We start from the raw sequence: 23,696 nt of genomic DNA, 5'->3' as shown, positions 1-23,696 counted from the left end.
CACTGTCAGAAGGGCGTTTCTGACAGTCAGTCAGGAACGCCCTTCTTCACAGAAGCGTCTATAGCGCCCAGCAATGACGGTCAGGAAAACCCTCCCCAGTACTTGTCTATGGAGGAGTACTATCAGGAGGGAAGGGGGGGCATTCCTCACCGCTCTCACAGTACGGCTCAATAGACGCTGCTGAGGAAGGGCGTTCCTGACCGACTGTCAGAAACGCCCTTCTGACGGTGAAGAGTTACGGTACCGCCACCGATAGCTCTTCACTGGGGGCACAGAACATGAAAGCTGAATTCAGCGTACTGACGGCTTTCTAGCGGTGTATTAAACCACATGTGCTGCAGATGGTGGGTGGGGGTTATATTATATATTTTATTTTATAATTGGGAGTAGCATTAGAATGGGTGTGTAGGTGAGGATAATGTGGTCATGTGCCTGGAAAAGTAAGGAGCCAAAGTTGTCTGTGCTGAAAACTTTACAAAGATTGGAAGAAGTGACCATGGTGGTCCAGATGGAAGAGACCGAGGCGCCAAAGGGGTTAATGCCCAAAATCGGTGTGGGCATTAGCGCTGTGTGTCTACTGTATAAAACAGTAGACACTTGGCGGCTATGCCGGCCTCCCGGCTCCTGAGAGGCTGCCATGTTTAAACACCCGGCATTCACCATACTAATACGGCGGATGTCAAGAAGGGGTTAAGAGTATGCTGTAGGGAAGAAGCCTCAGACAAAGTTTGTACCAGGGCCAGGGCTGGCTCCAGGTTTGTGTGGGTCCTTGGGCGACAGAGCCTCAGTGGGCCCCTTTTAGAGCAACCCATGTGCACTGCAGCAAAAAAACAACCGAAATTAGGTGTTTTTTTTTTGCTGAGGCGGACCTACTTGAGTGGCTTGTAATACAGTCCATTCCATACAAGTAGATACAACCTGTTCAGACATCAGAAAGTAAAGAGGAACTTTAGACAGACATCTGCCTCTGATTCCTCTTTATTTTCTGCCTCCCGACTCATGGTGGTGGATATAGAGCATCAGCAGGTACTTGCAGCTTTCCACCACTGATTAGGCCCAAATAAATGGGTCTAATGAGTGCAGAGTCTCAAGCCGTGGCCTCCGAATCAACTGCAGAATCCACGGCAAGATCCAGCAGGACACTTTTTTTTTCAGCGTCCTGTACTAATTGTTTTCAATGGGAGCCGGAATGAGGGAAGAATCAGATGTTTGAATGGACTGTGGTATCTGTGTAAGTCCCGTGACCCCTTCTCTATTTACATAGTGTCATACATCTCAAAGCGGCCATGTCATGTAACTACAGCCTTGTCCTATACATGTCTATGTGAAAAGACTGGTATTACATCACACAGTCATTGTAAACAGACAGCGTGTTATATTAACAGGTGCCATAGCCTCTTCATACAACTGATCAATAAGTCACTTATCTCTAATTGATGATCTATTCTGAGGATAGATAACACAGGTCAACAGCATTTTTGGGGCCAAAGATATTTCAACGAATTTAGGGTAACTTTGGGGTGCTGATTCTGAATATGTCATCAGTTTTGCCAGATTGGCTCAAGTTTTTGAGATTTGAGATTCCATGTTAGGATACTCCCATTTTCGTTTCTTATGCTTATTGAATCCTTGCACTTGCACTGCACAGAAATAACAGTCATCATGATGATTTTTTTGCTCTCTCCACACCATTGGAACACCAAATTTGAAGCTTTTTCTTTGTCCTTTGCTCCATTTTCGTAATAATTCGATACATGCTTTGCACACTATGTGTGGTGCCCAAGACTTGTCTTAGTCCCCAAGCATAACCTCAAAATAGGCCAAATACACTTTTTTTATGAAGTCTGTTATGTTTCTTCTATGTTTTTGCAGTGTATATTCACCACAAATGTAACAGAATGAGTCTGGATTGTTAAGACAACTTCTTCTTGATGAGTTCATGCTTTTCATTGGAAAACAGACAACAACATAAAGTTAGTGCAAAAATCAAGCTATGAACAAACTTTTAGAACACTAATTAACAAAAAACTATATTGAGAACTGCTCAGTTCAAGTACTAATCCAAAGAAATTAATGAGATGATGCGTCGCATTTACCAACAAGTGCTATAAATAAGATACCAAAAATCTCAAAAACTTGAGCCAATCTGGCAAAACTGATAGCATATTCAGAATCAGCACCCCAAAAATACCCCAAATTCATTAAAATATTTTGGACACCAGTAAATTTTTTTTTTGTTGTTGACCTGTGTAATCAATAAAAATGAGCTGGAAAACTCCTTAAGCCTAAGCCCCACGTGGCATCCTACAGCAAAAAAGGGCTACGGGAAAAACCGCAGAAGTGTTTCTTCTTACAGGCCTTTGCAAAGAAAGTTTGAGTACTTTCTGCTTGAATTATATCTAAACTACTGGCATTTCCATAGGTATGCTGCAATTTCCAAAAACTGAGACTGTTTTGGAAATGACAGCGTGTATCTTATTTTACTGCAAAGTGGGGATGGGTCAGTCATATGTGTCATGGTAGTGAGTTCCAGAGTATGGGCGATGCACAGAAGTTTTGGAGACGCTTATGTGAAGAGTGGATAAGAGCGGAGCAGGAGGTCTTTGGAGGATCTGAGGTTACTTGTGGGCAGGTATCAGGAGATTAGGTCAGAGATATATGGAGGGGACAGGTTGTGGATGGCTTTGTATGTCAGCGTTAGTATTTTGAACTCTGTGATGGATGACAGCAACAGACAGGAACAATAGTAGAGTCCACGCTTAGTTACCCTTAACAAGTCCTTGAAAAATTCAAGCTGCTGCTATGGGCAACAAAGAGTTTTCATTTTAAACAGTCTTGTAAGATTATCCTGTTGTCTCCTTATTGATCTTGTTCCATTCCAAGGAAAAATGGGGAGTCATCAAACCCGTAACCTCACTCGTCGCATGAAAAAGTCACAAATTGATGATTTAGTATCATTTAATGCTTCTTGCGACTAAAATAGTCGCAAATGTTGATTTTGCTAGGCCTTGCCACTTTCCCAATGCCCATGTCATATGTAATATCAGCAGCTGAATTAAGCAGGTCTTGATGCCTACACCCCCCTCATATGACATCACACGACCACGACATCCATTCAATGAGAACGTCACACTGAATGAAACGTCTGTGTAAAATCTCCTCATCCCGGGCCTGTAGGCGCTATGGGACAGAATGAATAAGGTCCGTATTTGGCACCACCGTGCTATAGGAATGTGACTATGACAAGGCTGTGACACGGGCTGGCTCCGCAGCACAAACACGTAGAAGTCCCAGTGACATGGGGCGAGTGCCAGGCCCCGCCCCTGAGGTCACATGACTCGTGCTGTCGTCACAGCGGCTTCTCTAGTATGATGTGTGCGGGCTGCGCTCAGTGCCGCTAGTGCCAGTGCTAGAGCCGCTACTGCCGCCGCCGCCGCCGCCGCTTCATCCAGCATCTCTCCGCCCAGGAATGAGAAGCGATGTCCGGCGCATCCAACGAGGAGAAAACCTGCCGCAGGTTCCTGGAGCTTTTTCTCGGGGAGTTCAGGGGACCCTTCGGGGAGGAGGACCCCATCCCGCTCCGGTCACTGTCTGACCATATCACTCCGGAGGAGGTGGAAGGAGAATGCCTGGACCTGTGCCTGCAGCAACTCTGCAAATAGTTAAGTGGCGCCTGCATCGCTATGCATTGTGTGTGCGGGGGGACATAGAGATAGATAGCGCGATACTCAGCTGTGACATTGGCACGATGCATCATGCCATACCTGTCTGCACAAGGACGGGCTAAGCATCTACCTAAAGTACACGGGTGACAGATGTCCTGCAGGGAGCCATGACTGCCAATCCCATATAAACCCTCTTACATAATGCCAGTTGTAAGATCGTGACATCCCAGCCTGCCTGTCATTCCAGCGGTGGTGCCCGGGTGTCACCTTGTGGAGAGCCTGCTCACCTGATCCACCTGCATTCTGTTTCACCTCTAGGCACACAGCCAGTCACCTAGTACCTTTATCTAGATACATTTCCAGCCTCATCTATTTCTCACATTGACTTCTATTTCTAGGCAACAGGTTTATATCACTTGAACTATGTTCTTCTTTCTACTACAATTCTTGCAAGTTTCATTCAGACTGCTGTAATCCCATCAGATCTTTAGAAAGCTGGGTGAACACGACAATGGTTGCCACGAAGTCTATATAACGCAGCTGTATAGATGTGCCAGGGGTTTCCGCTTCTTTTCAGATGGATGACAAGCTGTCATGGCCCCCATACTGTCATCTAGGCTGCATAACTAGATAGATTTGCTGCTCTAGATTGTAGCGAAGCTAGTGACAGCCCATGCACATCTCTCAGGGCTGGTTAACAAGAGTTCTTTTTCATTTTTTGGAAGTGGTAGTGGGGAATTGGGGGGGTGGTAACTGGTAAAATGATTTAGATAACTATTTTCTGTATATTTGGAAACGCCTATAACTTATTTATTCAAAGACGTCTTCTACAGAAGGATAAAACAAAACTGAAAATGTCCTTTTGCCCTTCTTTGTCCCCTTCACTGTGATGGGGGACAGAGTGCTCCATGAGTATGTTCCGCTCTCATGGCTTGCCAACTTTAAACTTCTTTTGGAAAAGGTGTGTCTAGTGTAGTTTTTTGCCATCCATGAAGAAGGCTGATAAAGCCCTGAACAAGTGGCAGGCCCTTTGGCACCGAGAGCTTATACTCATGATATATATGAACTTCAATGAACAAATTCCCTTCTGACACTAGATTCACACTTTTGTTCGGGTTTCCGTTCTTCAGATCCACTTGGAGACCTGAAAAATGGAAACCCAATCACCTTAAAAAGCGGTTACCCACAGAAGCCCATGGACCCCATATATATAATGTGGCACGTTGGGTTTCCGCCTGAAAAAATGCGGAGAAAGAGCAGGACTCTTCTCTCCATGTTTTTCAAGCGAAATGGGGAACAGAATCCCTGAACGGAAATTGGGCACAGATGTGAACCCAGCTTTACTTTAACAATATTGACGACAGTGTTGTGCGCCATACTGTATCCTACAAGTTTGCTATGGCGCTGAGTATAGATGGCTGTAAAATGCTGTATTTATGGGGTATTTACCTTTTATGAAAAAGACATATAGTTCACTGTCTGTTACTCTTGTGGATATTAGTTATATATTTATGTCAGTTTTTTATAGTATTTTTATGCCTCCTTATAACCATTGCTACTTCTTCCACAGCTGAATAACATTTATTAAATAACATTAAACAAAAATAAGCAGATAGGACTCCCCCACCTGATGACCTGGAGAAGTGCTGTCTGGCCTAGCTAAAGAGCAGTAAAATATAGTACAGGGTCACAACAATACCCCATCTGCATACAGGGGGGCAGTACAGTATATGCAGTGCAGGTGGAAACAAAATAATGCATGTAGGACAGGTAGAGGGCAGTACAGTACATGTAGCTTATGTAGGAAACCGTACAGTATAGTTTGGACGGCAAAGAAGAGCTTTTGTCTTAAAATATTTATTTTCAATTGGGGAAGTTCTTATAAAGGAACCTGCTGCTTTTCTTTGGTAGTCACACTTTATTTTTTTTACAATCTCCTTTTGGTGGTATTTACTTTGGTACATTTGAAACCTGCATTTTTTTCTGTAGAGAAGTCTAATTCGGGGAATTTATTAAGGATGGCATTACGTATGCCAGTGTTAAGCTACGTTCACCCTTTAGTTGTTAATGTCCATTGCTGTCATTCATAATAGCATTCCAGCAACGGACAATAACTGTCTGTGTCCATTCCTATTGACTTTAATGTAAACAGAATGACGGATGCTGTCTGCATGCATGAGTTTTTCTTGCGTTGGAAACGTAAAAAACATGATCAAAGAAAGCTTTGTCATGTTTCTTTTCGGGTGAAAGCAGATGGATACCTGATGGAGGGGGCTCTGTCTGCCTCTCTTATTTAATGTCCTTTGCTCTCAATCTATGATAGATGAGTGCAACATACACTAAATAATGCCAATGTGAACCTACCCTAAACGTTCTGTGCCATACTCTTACATCGTACTGAGAGTGTAGTTAAAGGGGCTCTATCATTAGATTTTCTGGTTTTGAGATAAACCTATGCCTTAATAAAGGCTATTGAGGTGCTGCTAATCGTTTTTAAAAAGACAACCCCCCCCCCCCCCCGTGTTTTTGTGATTACCGTTAAAATGGATGTGCTAATCAGTACCTCCGTGCACGGTGGGCATTCCATGCACCCCCTATCGTCATACCTTATTCACGCCCACCGCTGTTGCTTGTGCTGCAAAAGCTCTCCTCCTCCTTGTTGTTCACCGCCTCCAGCATTCCCGGTGGTTTTGAGTGAAATTTCTGGAGCGCTACTGCCCACGCTCCAGTGCCATTTTCGTGTAGAGAAAATTGCGACCATACTGCACATGCGCAGCACGCTCACGTAGTTCTCAGGGGAACTGAGCATACTGAAAACTATGCGAGCGTGCTGCGCATGCGAGGAGGGAGGGAGCGCTACTGCGCACGTGAAAGATTTTAATCGAAACCGCCGGGAATACAGATGCTGGAGGCAGTGAACAACAAGGAGGAGGAGGGCTTTTGCAGCACAAGCAACAGCGGTGGGCGTGAATAAGGTATGACGATGGGGGGTGCATGGAACGCCCACTGTGCATGGAGGTACTGATTAGCAATGGTCTGTTGACTGTCTATGTGCAGTTTCCATAGAGAGCCTATGTACATTGCACTGGAGATCAGGAGAAAAAAAGAAGAAAAATAAATAAATAAGTAAATAAATAAATTTTTTTTTTAAAAGTTAAGAATATAAAATAAAAAAATAAAACACCTTTACATTTAAAAAACACAATGTAAACTAAAAAATTATTTTTGGTGTCCCCATGTGCGTGGAAGTCCCCACTATCCATAAACAGCTTTACTTATCCCAAATGGTCACCTCACTTAGCAATTAAATTAAATGTGTTCAAAAAGTCATACATACCAAACATTATGGATGAATTTCACACAAAATTGCGTAAACCAATCACCATTTATTGTAAAGTTGAGTAAACGTTTTCGGTCCTAAGACCTTCCTCAGACTCTACATTGAAATACAAAAACCACAGTGTAAATAAACAGTTAATACACCAATGAATCACATGCAGGTGATGGTAATATATACAATATTTACAGGCACAATATAGAAACAAAGCCATGTATAGAAATTGGTCAGGGATTCTATACAGGTTCATTCATTGGAGAATCTTAGATTTGATATAGTAGTTAAGGAATCGTGATGGCTTCAAATGACTTGGTTGTAACATTGTAACATGATAGTAGGAATACTTCATTGTAACATAATATAGGAATAAGAATAAACTCAGTACAAATCCATACCACATGTAACTATGTCTAACAATGGTCAGGCTGTCCCAAAAAGAAGTAAAAAGCAACTCACCTGTTATATAACAGTAGATGGAATCGATCTGTGGCTATGTCGGTAAGTAAGTCCCATCTGCCTATAAGAAATGTAATATATGATAAACAAATGGGTGAATAGCAGCTAGGACAAGATTGACCGAAGCGCTTGTTGTCAAGGGGGCCTTACCTCCAGTAGATCCAGACCAGGCCTGCAAGAAAGTTCAGTTGTATGGAGGAATAAGCAAAGTTTCCAGTAGTAGCGCAGAAAAAGAATTTCCTTTGGCCATAGGGAGAAGCGTGGAACATCGGCATCTCCTGTATGTATAAAATGGCGACGGACCCTTCTGATTGGTCCGCCGCGCGCAGGCACATTGGCGCATGTACGGATACAGCCGTATTACGCATGCGTGAGTACGCGCATGCGTAGAAGTGCTCATACGGATCAGAATGAATCAAGGAAGACATGGAGAGCTGCAATGCACATTCTTTTTGGGACAGCCTGACCATTGTTAGACATAGTTACATGTGGTATGGATTTGTACTGAGTTTATTCTTATTCCTATATTATGTTACAATGAAGTATTCCTACTATCATGTTACAATGTGGTACTCTTACAACTAAGCCATTTGAAGCCATCATGATTCCTTAACTACTATATCAAATCTAAGATTCTCCAATGAATGAACCTGTATAGAATCCCTGACCAATTTATATACATGGCTTTGTTTCTACATGTGTCTGTAAATATTGTATATATTACCATCACCTGCATGTGATTCATTGGTGTATTAACTGTTTATTTACACTGTGGTTTTTGTATTTCAATATAGAGTCTTAGGACCGAAAACGTTTACTCAACTTTACAATAAATGGTGATTGGTTTACGCAATTTTGTGTGAAGTTCATCCATAATCTTGACAAGACGGGGTGGGTCCCTAACTTCACATTTTGGGACAATGACTGTATCCCTACATATATTGTACATACCAAACATTGGTACCAATAAAAGGTACGACTTGCAAATAAAGTGCCCTGATAGCACTATTAAAGGGGTTTTCCCATCTCACTGTTTCAGCTTTGCCTCCAGTTTCTTCTTCTCACTTCCTGTATTTCCCCCCTCCCCCGCTGAACGGGACACTGCATTATCACAATACTTATGCAGATCAGATAATATGCACATGCTTGTAGAGAAGGGACTCAATGTTATCTGTGTGTTTACATAGAGAGATAACTGCAATTAGCTGAATGATTGTCCTGCCAGCTGAGTAAGTGACGTTACTTGTCCTATCTCACAGGTCCGTGGTTATAGCAACGCAGTGTAAACAATGGGAGGAATAAGTTCATAAAGCAGGCAAAGAAAGAAGCATTTCTAAAGCAATATATTTAGGAAAAATCTTCAATTTACATAAGCTACCAGTATAGATAGGATCATGAGATGGGACAACCCTTTAACAAAACAGTAAAAAAAAAATAAAAAAAGAAAGTTATAGATGTCAGAATAAGGTGACCCCAGGAAAAGCATTAATTTTCAAAAATTCACATTTTAGTTGTGAAAGTGTTAAAACATAATAAAACCAATATAAATATGGTATCACTGCAATGGAAATGAACAACTAGACAAAGCTGCCATGTCATTTTTAATGCAGAGTGAACACCATAAAACCAAATTATGATAGAATTGTGGGTTTTTTCATATGTCCCCTAAAAGTGAAAGCTAATCAAAACATTATATGTACCCCAAAATGGTGCAAAATGAAAGTACAACTTATTATGCAAAGAATAAGCCCTCACTTAGCTTCGTTGACAGGAGAAATTAAAACGTTATGAATTTTGGAAGGCTGCCTACAGGCTACCCTGCATCCTTAAAGCAGTTGTCCAGGCTAAAAATGTTCTATTTTAAATAGGCTTGGGGAAGGGAAAAAAAAAAAATCATACTTGCTCCTCCTCTGTGTTCTGGGTCTCCCAAAGCGATACAGTCCTGCCGGTCCATTGTTGTTTTCCAGTAGAAGTCTCCTCCGCATGTGAACGGTAAGGCCAAACAGCGGCTTTAGAGAAGGGCACGGGACATCACTATCTGTAACATCCCAGGGTCTGTTTCTGAGACCGCTGTTTGGCTTCAGCGGAAGAGATCTGGGACGTCATAGCCGGCAAGCAGTTTCACTTTGAGAAGACAGCCCAGCAGAAGGACTGGACCATGCTGGGAGGACACCGTAGCACCTGGGACAGGTGAGTATAAATGTTTGTAGTCATCTTTGATGCTACGAATCCCTGCCTCCCTGTGGGACTACTCATATTGAAAATCTGATTCCCGATGGGGCTAATGTCCAATACTGTAGACAGAGGCTCCAAGCATAATATATGACACTAATGCTTGGTAGCCAGGCTCAATGGTTTGGGAAATATGGCCAACATTTGGTCTGTATTTCATGGCTGTAGAGAGCGAACGAGCATATGGGAACATATGGTGTAACTACCGGGGTAGCGGCTGCCGCAGGGCCCGGGACATTAGGGGCCCGGCGACAGCCACTATCGCTGTTTTTTTTTTTCTTAATAGGCTGTAACTCCAGCCGGTAACGAGCCCTGTTTACTTACCAATCCTGGCAGTGGCCGGGATCGTAAGTGACGCCACGGGCCCCACAAACATCATTATTATACTCGGGGGGTCTTTTCAGACCCCCGAGTATAATGATCGGAGGTCCAGGGGAGGTAAGGTAACATAAAAAAACGTGTTACTTACCTCTCCAAGCAGTTTCGGGCCTACTTCTGTGACTTTCCCTGACGTCACATAACTGGGACCTGCGTCCCGGATTATGTGACATCCTAGACGTCGTTGGAGATGGCCGACACCACCGAGGACTGCAGCAGAGCCGGGGATAGGTAAGTAACATTGTTTTTTATGTTGGTACCCCCCTTTGATCTCCGATTATTCTTCTCTGGGGTCTGAAAAGACCTCAGAGTATAATAATTGTTCATGGGTGTCCACAGTGTGTGTGGGGGCCACTATGGGGCATAATACTGTGTGCAGGGGCCACTATGGGGCATAATAGTGTGTACAGGGGCCACTATGGGGCATAATAATATGTGCAAGGGCCACTATGGCATAATAGAGAGCGCAGGAATGTGTGTGTGGGGGGGTGTTGTCTGGTCGGGGTCTTCGGCGGGCATCGGTCGAGGGGGGGCCCCCATGTTGAAAGTTCGCCACAGGGTCTTGCCGTTCCTAGTTACGCCACTGCATCTAGGTGCATTTAAAAGTAAGGTATGATCCTCCTTTACAGAATAATCTAGAGGAAAATCATGAGTAGTTTTCTCCATCATTGTTGGTATACTGCAGATTTCCCAGTGATGTTATAGCGAGGGAGTTGCAAGAACTAGGTTTAGGAAACTAGTTCATTGCTGGTGATAACGTTGTATATGCGCAGACATGAACAACAAATTCTTTCTGCCTGCAGTCACAGCAAGGAGCACTGCTGCACAGTTTAATAAGAAGAGACATGCTTATGGTAATGTGGGCTTATATAGGTCACTCTGTGAATGCACTTGTTTGCGATTAGATAAGGAGCTCCAAGTGACAGTGACAGCTTTTATTATGAGAATTCCAAATTCAGTGAAACCTCTGTAAGAAGACCACCCAACATTGCAATGAAAATAGCCTTCTGTGGGGATGATTCTCTAAAGGAAACTAGCCAGTATGCATAGGGTAGAAGAGCTAAAGAATCATCACAAACAAATCTGATTTAGGTCAGGGTGGCCTGTCGGAGAGGCTTTATTGTATTTTGTACAAATCGTCTGTGTAACACACTTCTAAAATGGCATACGCCATTATTAACTGCTGAAAAAAAACTTTCACAGTGCATGTGCATATGGGGTGGAGGATTGAAGAGGGGTTGTCGAGTAAAGCCTGTAATTTACTATAACATTTAATTCTTCATTGTTGCCACTCTAAAATGTCGGATTCTTCTTTAGCCGGTAAATGGTGTGTTAAAACTAAAGAGCAAATATTAATTTTCTTATCCCTCCCTTTTCATTCAGCTTTGCCTTTCTCTTGGGTTGATTTTTGCCTCCTATTAAAATTAAAACTAACTACAGTCCTATGAAAAAGTTTGGGCACCCCTATTAATCTTAATCATTTTTAGTTCTAAATATTTTGGTGTTTGCAACAGCCATTTCAGTTTGATATATCTAATAACTGATGGACACAGTAATATTTCAGGATTGAAATGAAGTTTATTGTACTAACAGAAAATGCGCAATATGCATTAAACCAAAATTTGACCGGTGCAAAAGTATGGGCACCTCAACAGAAAAGTGACATTAATATTTAGTAGATCCTCCTTTTGCAAAGATAACAGCCTCTAGTCGCTTCCTGTAGCTTTTAATCAGTTCCTGGATCCTGGATGAAGGTATTTTGGACCATTTCTTTCTACAAAACAATTCAAGTTCAGTTAAGTTTGATGGTCGCCGAACATGGACAGCCCGCTCTCAAATGATCTGAAAACAAAGATTGTTCAACATAGTTGTTCAGGGGAAGGATACAAAACGTTGTCTCAGAGATTTAACCTGTCAGTTTCCACTGTGAGGAACATAGTAAGGAAATGGAAGACCACAGGGACAGTTCTTGTTAAGCCCAGAAGTGGCAGGCCAAGAAAAATATCAGAAAGGCAGAGAAGAAGAATGGTGAGAACAGTCAAGGACAATCCACAGACCACCTCCAAAGAGCTGCAGCATCATCTTGCTGCAGATGGTGTCACTGTGCATCGGTCAACTATACAGCGCACTTTGCACAAATAGAAGCTGTATGGGAGAGTGATGAGAAAGAAGCCGTTTCTGCACGTACGCCACAAATAGAGTTGCCTGAGGTATGAAAAAGCACATTTGGACAAGGCAGCTTCATTTTGGAAACAAAAATTGAGTTGTTTGGTTATAAAAAAAAAAGGCGTTATGCATGGCGTCCAAAAAGAAACAGCATTCCAAGAAAAACACATGCTACCCACTGTAAAATTTGGTGGAGGTTCCATCATGCTTTGGGGCTGTGTGGCCAATGCCGGCATCGGGAATCTTGTTAAAGTTGAGAGTCGCATGGATTCCACTCAGTATCAGCAGATTCTTGAGAATAATGTTCAAGAATCAGTGACGAAGTTGAAGTTACGCCGGGGATGGATATTTCAGCAAGACAATGATCCAAAACACCGCTCCAAATCCTCAGGCATTCATGCAGAGGAACAATTACAATGTTCTGGAATGGCCATCCCAGTCCCCAGACCTGAATATCATTGAACATCTGTGGGATGATTTGAAGCGGGCTGTCCATGCTCGGCGACCATCTAACTTAACTGAACTTGAATTGTTTGTCCAAAATACCTTTATCCAGGATCCAGGAACTGATTAAAAGCTACAGGAAGCGACTAGAGGCTGTTATCTTTGCAAAAGGAGGATCTACTAAATATTAATGTCACTTTTCTGTTGAGGTGCCCATACTTTTGCACCGGTCAAATTTTGGTTTAATGCATATTGCACATTTTCTGTTAGTACAATAAACCTCATTTCAATCCTGAAATATTACTGTGTCCATCAGTTATTAGATATATCAAACTGAAATGGCTGTTGCAAATACCAAAATATTTAGAACTAAAAATGATTAAGATTAATAGGGGTGCCCAAACTTTTTCATAGGACTGTATATTTTTCTATATTCACTGACTGCCATATTCCTCCATCACCTCTTCCTCCTAAAAATCTTTAAGACAACTGGCTGGAGCAGGAGCCTCTGCCATGTCTGCAGTCGGATTCTTAAGTCTTACCTCCTTTGCTAGTCCTAACTTTCTCACTGGCCAACAGGCAAAGATGAAGCCGATCAGAAAGAGAATAACACCTATGTTCACTGCAGGATATCTATGACTGTATTTGAATCAGGCAGGTTGACAAGCATTGAGGACAACTATATATCTTATAGAATATTATCATTCATTTTTAGGTTCCTTTAAGCATTTCCAAATTTTAAATCAAAGAATTTTGGTTATAAACTTTGGAATATGTGTATACTTACCAGTTCTGCACTGGTCCAGTTGTGCTAGTCTACTACACCTCCTCCCCTTTGATCTTGTGTACATTGACACAATTCTGTGTGACTGTGAATGCAATGGTCATCTGTAATATCTTAACTATGGAAGCCACGTCAGTGTGCTCAGATACACAGTAGAGTAGAAATAACAGATAACTGGTGCAGAATTGGTAAGGTCACTATTTTTGCAATTCTGAGGTCTGAATTCATAGATCTTTAAATCCCAGAAAACCATTTCCATATTGTTTCAGTAGTCTGGGCAATAAAGGGTAGGACTAACTTACCAGCCTCTCAGAAGAACTGAGTGTGCCAATCTAAAAGCAGGCATAATAAGGAAACATATTGTCTGATATTTTTTTTTTTCTTTTCTGGCATTTTTCTTCTGCATATAAATGAGCACACCCGCCTAGCTGTTCTTCCCGATAAAATAAATGTGCTGTTACAACATTATGCAAACTCATGTTGTGAAATTGTGCTGAAGCCTTTCAGATCTCTCTCGTCTAATCATTTATGTGTAATGGAAAGTGTTACAATTTGAGGAAAGGCGACTACAAACGCCAATTACAAACAGGAATGTATATGAAGTGTCTGGATACAATCCCCATGTACTTGTAAGTTAAGAGGCTCGTTCTTCAAAGTGTGACCATATCGTTGTGAGATTGAACGCATCTGAAGCCTGCAACAATCTTTTAAATGATCCAATTGTGGAAAGTCATAGCCATGTTTAAAAGCTAAAGCTGAAGTGTGCGTGAAGTGTCGGGCTCATGCACATAGGTGTATCGCAGTTACATGCAGGTACCATATATTTGGAGTGAGTTCATTTCTCCTCCTGCAAGATCAGGAAAGCGTTTTTGAAGACTCTCCTGTTCTCTTAGGCTGTGATTAAGTCCTGTGATATCCTGTGGAATTGATATGTGTCATTGTCGTGATTGGTAGGCTAGAAGGGTCCCTTTTATTATGTCCTTAGCCATACTGATCCACATCATCAGTAATTTTAACCTGTTCTAACATTTCTTATTGGTAATAAATACTGCTTCAAAATGTATTCCAAAAACTTTGTGAATGTTGTGAATATAGCCTAAATGCTGTGGTGTGCAGCTCACAGAAATTGCGGAAGAGTCTATTTCTAAACTTCTGTCAATCAGACAGAAGCAGCAGGAGGATCTTGGAAGACATTATAGAGAAGTACTGAGTAGCTGGAATATGAATAATGCACTTAGGGTGAGATGGAAACTTCCTATTAGCTGCTGCGGTTTTTGTGTCCTCTCATCTCCTCTCTATAGACTTCTGTATACTTTCTTATAATACTCTGTGAGCCCCAGTCCATCTTGAGACACCAATAATTACTCAGGAGTGAATGTCACCGTTTTTCGAGATGAGTTGGATATATCCCAAAGTTTTTTCTTTTTTATATTTGTCTACACTATTTATTTAAAGAGGACCTTTAATGTCCTCATAAATGTGAGGTATTATATATCACTAGAAAGCTGACAGTGCTCTGAATACAACGCACTGTTGGCTTTCCCGATATGAGCCCCAGTGCTGGAGATATCATCCCCACTCTCAGTTGGTCCTAATTGGTATGTGAGAGATGGATAAATTGGTTTGCTAGCCCCATTAAGCCAGTTAGCAATTGCTGTAGTAGGTTAAAACATAAAACAAAAAAGCAATAAAAATTTGGTATCCCGGAATTATACCGACCCATAGAATACAGGTGATGTATCGTTTTGACTACACAGTGAATGCTGTAAAAACAAAGCCCTTAAAGTTGCACAAAATCAGTTTTTCTCCAATTTCAAGATTTTTCCATCTTTCCAGTGCATTGTATGGAATATCAACAAAGGTCCAATTTGATCCGCAAACAATAAGCTTTGATATGGTGGCTCTATGAACTCTATAATACAAAAAGAAAAATTATGAGGTTTGGAAGGCAGGGAATAAAAAACCAAAATGGAAAAATGCCAATGGCGAGAAGGAGTTAAGAAAGGAAAAAAAAAGAAAAAGTGAAAAATGTGTCAGAAAGGGGTTAAATGGCTAAATACAAGATGCCATTTAGCCAGTAATATTCTATGCAGACTTTCTTCCACCATCAGCTATGATCGACAGTTTCTGTACTGTGGTCAGTAGCTTGGTGGTAGGACAAGGAAGTCTGCACCAAATAGATCTGACTCATCCCAGTGCTAGTTTACTGAACTTTTTTAAACATAAACAAGAAAATCAAGATTAAAAATGAAAATCGCCCATGAACTTTTAAAAATAAAAATCAACTTTATTTTTTGGCAAAATCTATTAAACAATCAATCAATTTCAGAGACTTCAGACTCCAAATAGATAATATATATCACTTTTTTATTTATCAACGATCCGGAGTTCAAGCTACAAACACGTTTATAGAGCTATCCGAACAACGTATGAGTAGAGACGCGTAAACGTTTTTGTTCCAAATGGGGCCACCTTCAGATTCTGACTCCACCTGGAAGGGGACAACAAGGGTTAATGATAAAGTGCTGCTGTAGCATGGCAGTATTCCGCAGAAGAAGATAATCTGAAGAAGGACCCATTTGGGCCAAAAACGTTTACATGTCTCTATTTATATGTTGTTTGGATATTTCTATAAACGTACTTGTTGCTTAAACCACAACGTGTTTATCACTGGATCAGTGATATTTAAACAAGTGAGATATGCTACCTATTTGGAGTCTGAAGTCTCTATAACCACATTTTGGACGGGTTGGGACCCTACTTCTTCACTCCTAAAGAATCTTCTGACCAAGTGCTACACCACACTCCTACCTAAGGGCTTAATTTCAGGGTACAAGAGGATTATCAAGACAACAGATCATCGTCTGTGAAACTGATTAGGTTTTAGGCTAAGACCCCATGTAGCTGGCCGCTTCAAAAAAGCGCTGCAGGGAAAATCGTGGCGGAACGCATTTTTCTTCCACAGAGCTTCTCACAGAAAGTCCTCAGAGTTTCCCTCTGCAGACTATCTGCTTCCATTGTACTTCCATTGTACTTATAGGGAAACTGCGGATGTTTCTGTAGGTGTAATTGATATGCTGCGATTTCCAAAGCCGCTACTGTTTTGGAAATCACAGCATTTCTGCTCTGTGTATTTTTCCACAATGGGATTCACTAGACACTGTAAAATTCAGTTTTAAACTCATATTTAAAAAGGATCTATATCCTAGTTTTGGGTCCATCAGGCTGCAAAAAGTGCCAAAAATAGGAAAAGTTTTAATAGCTGTTTTCATGGTCCATTAAAAAATGTGGATGTGTGTGTCTAACTGGACTTCCATTGGTCTTAAAATGAACTTGTGAAACAAAAAAAACCAAACAAACAACTGTTATCTGTTTTTTTTTTCTTTTTGTTGTGTGTGCTAAGTCTAATTTTGAATGGAATTGACCCTTAACCTGTTCCCAACATATTGATACATACCCCCTTCTCCCAATAAGGTTTGGAAAGCAGATCCAAGTGCACTTTCTTTGACTGAATAGAACATGATGTTGCTCTTTAACTGGCAGTGTTATGACCTGGTACAAGCCCGTCATAGAACCGTTGTGTGCCATAGCTACAAATTGAGCAATGAAGCAAAGTTGTTTTTTTTTTTTTTTTCAATTGATAAGGAAAAATAACCCAAATGATTGTACCCAGGAGCTTGATGTACGCTCTTTCTAGAATTGATGGTAGTTAATTTTAAGTGGTTTCCCATTGGGTGCTTTGTGAGAGCCATGTTGTTGTTCTGGTGTATCCAATGAGGAATCACTAGTGCACGCTTCCAGATGGAAGAGTCATACAAATACAATGGACCAGCTTTATATAACCTTAGTTTGTGATAACAAAGGGTAATGGTCACCCTCTACTCAAGGACATAGACTATAAAGGATATAAAGATGTAGTATTATTTCCCTGTTTTCACTTAAAAGCTGTGGGTTCATATTTGATATTATATAGTTTGCTGTGCTCACTTCCGAAGTGTGTCATTTTGACAGGTCTTCCAGAATAATTTTATATCGCTGTCATCTTATCTGACATCTTCTGCATTCCAATTGCATCAGCTTTGTTAAAGGGTTTAGTTGCATATCTTGTCTGAGGCCAGTAGCTGCAAAGGTAAACCAATGGCTGTTTATAGAAAAGAAGTGATCATTTATTGTAGTCCAAGGACCAAGTGTATTGTCACTAGCCAAATGCTTGCAGTATGTATGGGCACATTTACATGTAACATCAGGAATTTTAACTTTTTAAGGACACGGTAGTTTATACACTAATGCTCGGCACAGTCTTGCATATCTTCCTTCCTCGTCTTCCAAAATGTATGTATATTATATATATATATATTTTTTTTTTGTCGACATAGCTATGTGAGGGCTTATTCTTTGCATGACAAGTTGTACTTTCATTTGCCACCATTTGGGATACATGTAATGTTTTGATTAGCTTTTATTAACATTTTTTGGGGATCCATGTTAAATAACTCACAATTCTATCATTTTTTGTTTTTTTTTGCAGGGTTCGCTTTGCATTAAAATGACATAGCAAATTTGTCTGGCAGGTCATTACATTTATGGCGATACCACATTTTATATTGTTTTTTATTATATTTTTTTGCTTATATAAATAAAAGGGCATTTTTTAAAAATTAGCGATTTTTCCTGGGGTCACCATATTCTGATACCTATAACTTTTTCACTGTATTGTTGTAGATATGTCAGGGCTCTTTATTTGCGGGGCAAGTTGTACATTTTATTGGTATTAATGTTTGGTGTGTTTGACTTTTTGATCACTTTATTTAAAATCTTTTCTTGGGGGAAAGCAAAGTGACCAAAATATGTAAATTTGTGCATTGCAGTGTTTGTATGAATGTGTGTATAGTGGGGAAGGTAGCTTGGTAGAAGCAATGGTGCAGACCCAAACAGTCAAAGACAGGGACACAAAATATGCAGCAAACGGGTTTGTTTACAAAAAAAAAAAGGAAAAAAAAATAAACCTTCACTTCAGGCACAAAATTAGTAAAACAAAATACAGCCTTAACTTCAGGCAAAAGCAAAATAAAATTCTGCTTGTCTGAGCAACTAAACAGAAATGTTAACCTAACTATACATGTAGCTTACTATCAGCCACATGAACAAAACAAGCACAACTTTGTCTCACTGGACTCAGGGTTACAGGACAGATCCAGTCGCCTCTTCTCACTCCCTGGATCTGTCCTTGAGTGCAGAATTTGCAGCCTTTTTGTGGCCCAGTAATGAGCCAAGGACTCACACCTGGAGCTGAGGTCTACTCAAGACCCGCACTGGACCACACATAAGTTAAAAACCTGCGGGAGATATAGCGTGATTCTACCCATCACCTTCTTACTATATATACATATATATGTTACCGGCAAAGTATGAAATCAGGCATTCTATAGAATGCCTAAAACTAGTCGGCAATGTATGAAATGATTTGTCATTTCACACATTGCCTAGGTATTCTATACAATGCCAGACGGGAAACTGGCAAAGTATGAAATGCTAGGTGGCAGGCAGCAAGCAGCTTGAGCTCCCCTTCAAGTGAAAGCCTCAATCCTGAGCAGCCAGAGACAGGGAGCGCAGTGTCCGCTGGAACTTTAGCTCTGCCTGTGTTCCTGCAAAAGTTCAAGCAGAGAAGAGCGGGAAAACGAGCAAGGCCAATGAATCCTGACCAGGGGATGATCTTATCTCTCCGCCCAGGACAAGTGACATAGCTCCCTGCTCTCAAGAGGGGAGGGGGAGCTGAGTGCTTGGAGCCAGCTTGCATTTCTGAGCCATTTATCTCCCTGCTCTTCCAGTTATCAGGTCAGCTAATTGAATTTTGCAGATAAGTCTGTTTGCAGCGAGTCTGTTACCTCTGTATGTAAACACAGACCTAAACCTGAGCTTATTGCAAGCTGACTCTTGGTCCTGTAGCATGTAAATTTGGGATTCTCATCACATATCAAATCGAGCTCTGCCACATCAGCTTTATATTGTGCATCTTCCACTGATACTGTGCTAATTTATTTACAACCATCCCTCATTACTGACTGCAAACATGTACTGCTATATGAAGAGAGCTAAACAGAGCTGGCTTTGTCTGGGAGACAGCAAGTGATACCCCGCAACCACCAATTCACCAAGAAAACCAGGAAGTGAACAGAGCATACGGCCTGCAAGTTGGTGAACAGGCGAATTAGGAATACCCCTTTAAAGAAGGCGTTAGTAACTACTATCCTAAATAGCGTTAGGCATTCTATAGTATGCCTAGGCAAAGTACGTAACAATTCTCTCATTTCATACTTTGCATAAAAACTCCAGGCTTTCTATAGAATGCCTGCATCTCGTACATTGCCTGTAACATACATACATATATTTTTTTTTTAATTTATTTTTTTGTTACAGCTTTCATTGTTCAGGTCATTAACTGACAAAATGTTCTCTTTACTGTCATCTGTCTCCTTCCTACCTCATGCTGGTGATACAGAATATCTCCTTAAGATAACAGAGGCCTAATTGATTTAATTCTGAGGTGTGAGTTCTTGAGCAGATAGCTAGCTATAGGGTTTGTGTAAATTCTTCATTCTCTTCCATTAATGAAGTCATTGTGTTAATGATTCTATAATTTCCAGGCTGAATATCTCAGCAGAGCCGTGTCTTGTAATTATCATTCCGTACAGGTGAAGACACTCCGATTTTACACTGCTGGGACCAGTCATGGTTGGAATCTTCCAGGAAGTCTACACTTGGTTCAGAATCTTCATTTATTTGCTATCCTCTCCCTTTCTGCCCTGTTGATGTTGTCTCTAGTTATGTTTTTACATTGGCTTGGTGATCTCATGGCTGTCCTGAGCTAGCCCTGCACATTCCTTGCGTGTACTGAGGCTGTCCTGGAGCAGTCATGCATGTTCTGAGAATCCCCTGGAGTGTCCTGTATTTCCAGCTTCACCTCCTGTCTTGTTGTGGGGGGGTTCATACTCGCTCTTTGAACTACTGTGTATCTTATGCTAAGTCTGTAGAAAGACGTTTTCATCAAACTAAATGTGACTTTTATTTCTATACAGCAAGTTTCGAGTCTTGCTCTCCCACGCTCGATGGGTTAAAATTTGCCTGGCAACTGGGAGATTATAAAGTGTTTGCTGTGAGCTCTGTAAGAAAATGTTCCTTTTATATGAAATTTGTCTTGCATTCAGAATGGTTCCCTGTTATGTTACTTGTGATATTTCACATTTGCTTTTATTTTTATTATAAGACATTCTGTGCTGCTGTTTTTTTACATAATTGAAATGCCGCCCTATATAACTCCAGATGTACAGCCCTCATTATGTGGCAATACAACCCTAATTTTTTACAAGAGCTTTGACATCCTAGCTTGTCATCTATTTGGTTTCTGCTGACAAGCATCCGAAAACATGTCTTTTGCCTTTGTGTGTAGGAATATACTGATGAATACAGTGAGCTTGTCTTTTCATCCTTGTATAAAATGGTACTCTATCTACATGTGCGATTGTGTTTATATATTTATGCCCTCCCCATCTCAGAAACATACCAGGATCCTGTTCTATAGGAAGCCAGTTAACTTAACCGTACGTTTTCTGGAATATTGAATTCAGAACCCCGGCACTGCAAGACAGCAGTGTTAACCACTGACGCTAGGGTTTCCATTCTACGGTTCCACTTGTGAACCCAAAAAACGGAACCCCAATACGCTTAAAAAACAGTTACCTGCAGAAACCTGGTGGATCCCATAGATTACAATGGAATTCACCGGGTTTCTGCCCAAAAAATGGGGAGAGAAAAATCCTGCTTGCAGAACTTATCTTTCTGCATTTTTCAAGCAGATTTGGGGACGGAATCCCCAAATGGAGACTGGACACAGTGTGAACCATGCTGACCTAATAGTTCATTTCACTATTTAGTAAATAGCTGGTCTCCTCTGCATATAAAGGACACATCTTTTCATCCCCATACGTGATGATGATCTTCTGCATTCAGATGCAGCTCTATAGTGGTTGCATTTCGGATCGGCACATGTTACAGAAATCCTTCAATTAAACATCAGTTTTCTGGTCAACATCATTCATCAGTAAGCCAAAATGAATTGTGCGCACAAGTGGTGAAAACCTACATTAGAAAGATTTGCTTTGTTTTCATGTTTTAGGTTGTATTCTCAGCTTATAAATAGAATACTTCTGTTTGAATGAGGCCCTGAAATCGACCACAAAGTCAGGTTCATGAGTCGCATGGTATAGCAGCAACTCAGTCCTATCCAAATAATTGGGGCTAAGCCATAATATCAAGCAGGGACACTGTGATATGTATGACGGAGTCCTTGATATTCATATTAAGAGGCCAAAGTGTTTTGATGAGTGCTGGGGTCTCTTCATCCAACTGTTTGTGGGGTTCCCTGTTGTAGAATATTCTGTAAAAGGAAATGCAGCTAATTTAGAATATTTTGGCCAGGGATAAATATGGAATATACCTAAAATTATTGCATTTTCTATGTCAATTGTAGCTATAGTTTAGCCTACAGTAAGATGTGCATTGCTATGTGTATAGGTGAGAATTCTGAAGACTTACAGGTATAAATCTCTGAAGACTTATGAGATTTATTTCATATTCCACAGGTAGACTACTAGATCAGTCTGAGATCCCTTGTATCTCCCTTGTGTATTGCCCTTGTGCTCTTTTTCATACAAAAGTGTCTGCATTTTATATACATGTAGGATAGCGCTTCGCTACAGATAGTCAAACCTTCTGTAGTTATCATTAGCAATATACACTCACCGGCCACTTTATTAGGTACACCATGCTAGTAACGGGTTGGACACCTTTTGCCTTCAGAACTGCCTCAATTCTTCGTGGCATAGATTCAACAAGGTGCTGGAAGCATTCCTCAGAGATTTTGGTCCATATTGACATGATGGCATCACACAGTTGCCGCAGCTTTGTCGGCTGCACATCCATGATGCGAATCTCCCGTTCCACCACATCCCAAAGATGCTCTATTGGATTGAGATCTGGTGACTGTGGAGGCCATTGAAGTACAGTGAACTCATTGTCATGTTCAAGAAACCAGTCTGAGATGATTCCAGCTTTATGACATGGCGCATTATCCTGCTGAAAGTAGCCATCAGATGTTGGGTACATTGTGGTCATAAAGGGATGGACATGGTCAGCAACAATACTCAGGTAGGCTTTGGCGTTGCAACGATGCTCAATTGGTACCAAGGGGCCCAAAGAGTGCCAAGAAAATATTCCCCACACCATGACACCACCACCACCAGCCTGAACCGTTGATACAAGGCAGGATGGATCCATGCTTTCATGTTGTTGACGCCAAATTCTGACCCTACCATCCGAATGTCGCAGCAGAAATCGAGACTCATGAGACCAGGCAACGTTTTTCCAATCTTCAATTGTCCAATTTCGATGAGCTTGTGCAAATTGTAGCCTCAGTTTCCTGTTCTTAGCTGAAAGGAGTGGCACCTGATGTGGTCTTCTGCTTCTGTAGCCCATCTGCCTCAAAGTTCGACGTACTGTGCGTTCAGAGATGCTCTTCTGGCTACCTTGGTTGTAACGGGTGGCTATTTGAGTCACTGTTGCCTTTCTATCAGCTCGAACCAGTCTGGCCATTCTCCTCTGACCTCTGGCATCAACAACGCATTTCCGCCCACAGAACTGCCGCTCACTGGATGTTTTTTCTTTTTCGGACCATTCTCTGTAAATCCTAGAGATGGTTGTGCGTGAAAATCCCAGTAGATCAGCAGTTTCTGAAATACTCAGACCAGCCCTTCTGGCACCAACAACCATGCCATGTTCAAAGGCACTCAAATCACCTTTCTTCCCCATACTGATGCTCGGTTTGAACTGCAGGAGATTGTCTTGACCATGTCTACATGCCTAAATGCACTGAGTTGCCGCCATGTGATTGGCTGATTAGAAATTAAGTGTTAACGAGCAGTTGGACAGGTGTACCTAATAAAGTGGCCGGTGAGTGTACAGTAAATGACTCATTGTCCTTTTTTTTTAATTTTCTGGCAGGGGCCTAGACTGATCAGTTATACCATTAAAACCACCACTTTAGTTTGTGTAGATGCTCAGGGATAGATAAACATGGCTGCTTTTTTAGTAAAAACATTGTCTGTCCATAGGTTGTAAATGGTATTGCAGTTCAATAGAGTTACCAACATATTCAGTCATGGCAATCACGTCTTCCTAA

At 41.2% G+C, this 23,696-nt stretch overlaps 1 protein-coding gene across 1 annotated transcript in view; it reads left to right on the top strand.

The window, feature by feature from the left end:
* The first annotated feature begins 3,382 nt into the window (after positions 1–3,382).
* The window catches only part of PPM1E (protein phosphatase, Mg2+/Mn2+ dependent 1E), a 154,377-nt gene continuing 134,063 nt past the window's right edge, over positions 3,383–23,696 (top strand). The window contains exon 1 of the mRNA XM_075264886.1: positions 3,383–3,661. Coding sequence (XP_075120987.1) covers positions 3,480–3,661 — 182 coding nt within the window. The 5' untranslated portion in view covers positions 3,383–3,479. The remainder of the gene's footprint in view (positions 3,662–23,696) is intronic.

This window comes from Leptodactylus fuscus, chromosome 2 (assembly GCF_031893055.1).
Source record: "Leptodactylus fuscus isolate aLepFus1 chromosome 2, aLepFus1.hap2, whole genome shotgun sequence".
In the NCBI taxonomy this organism is placed as follows: domain Eukaryota; kingdom Metazoa; phylum Chordata; class Amphibia; order Anura; family Leptodactylidae; genus Leptodactylus; species Leptodactylus fuscus.
This window is presented reverse-complemented; position numbering and strand designations above follow the sequence as displayed.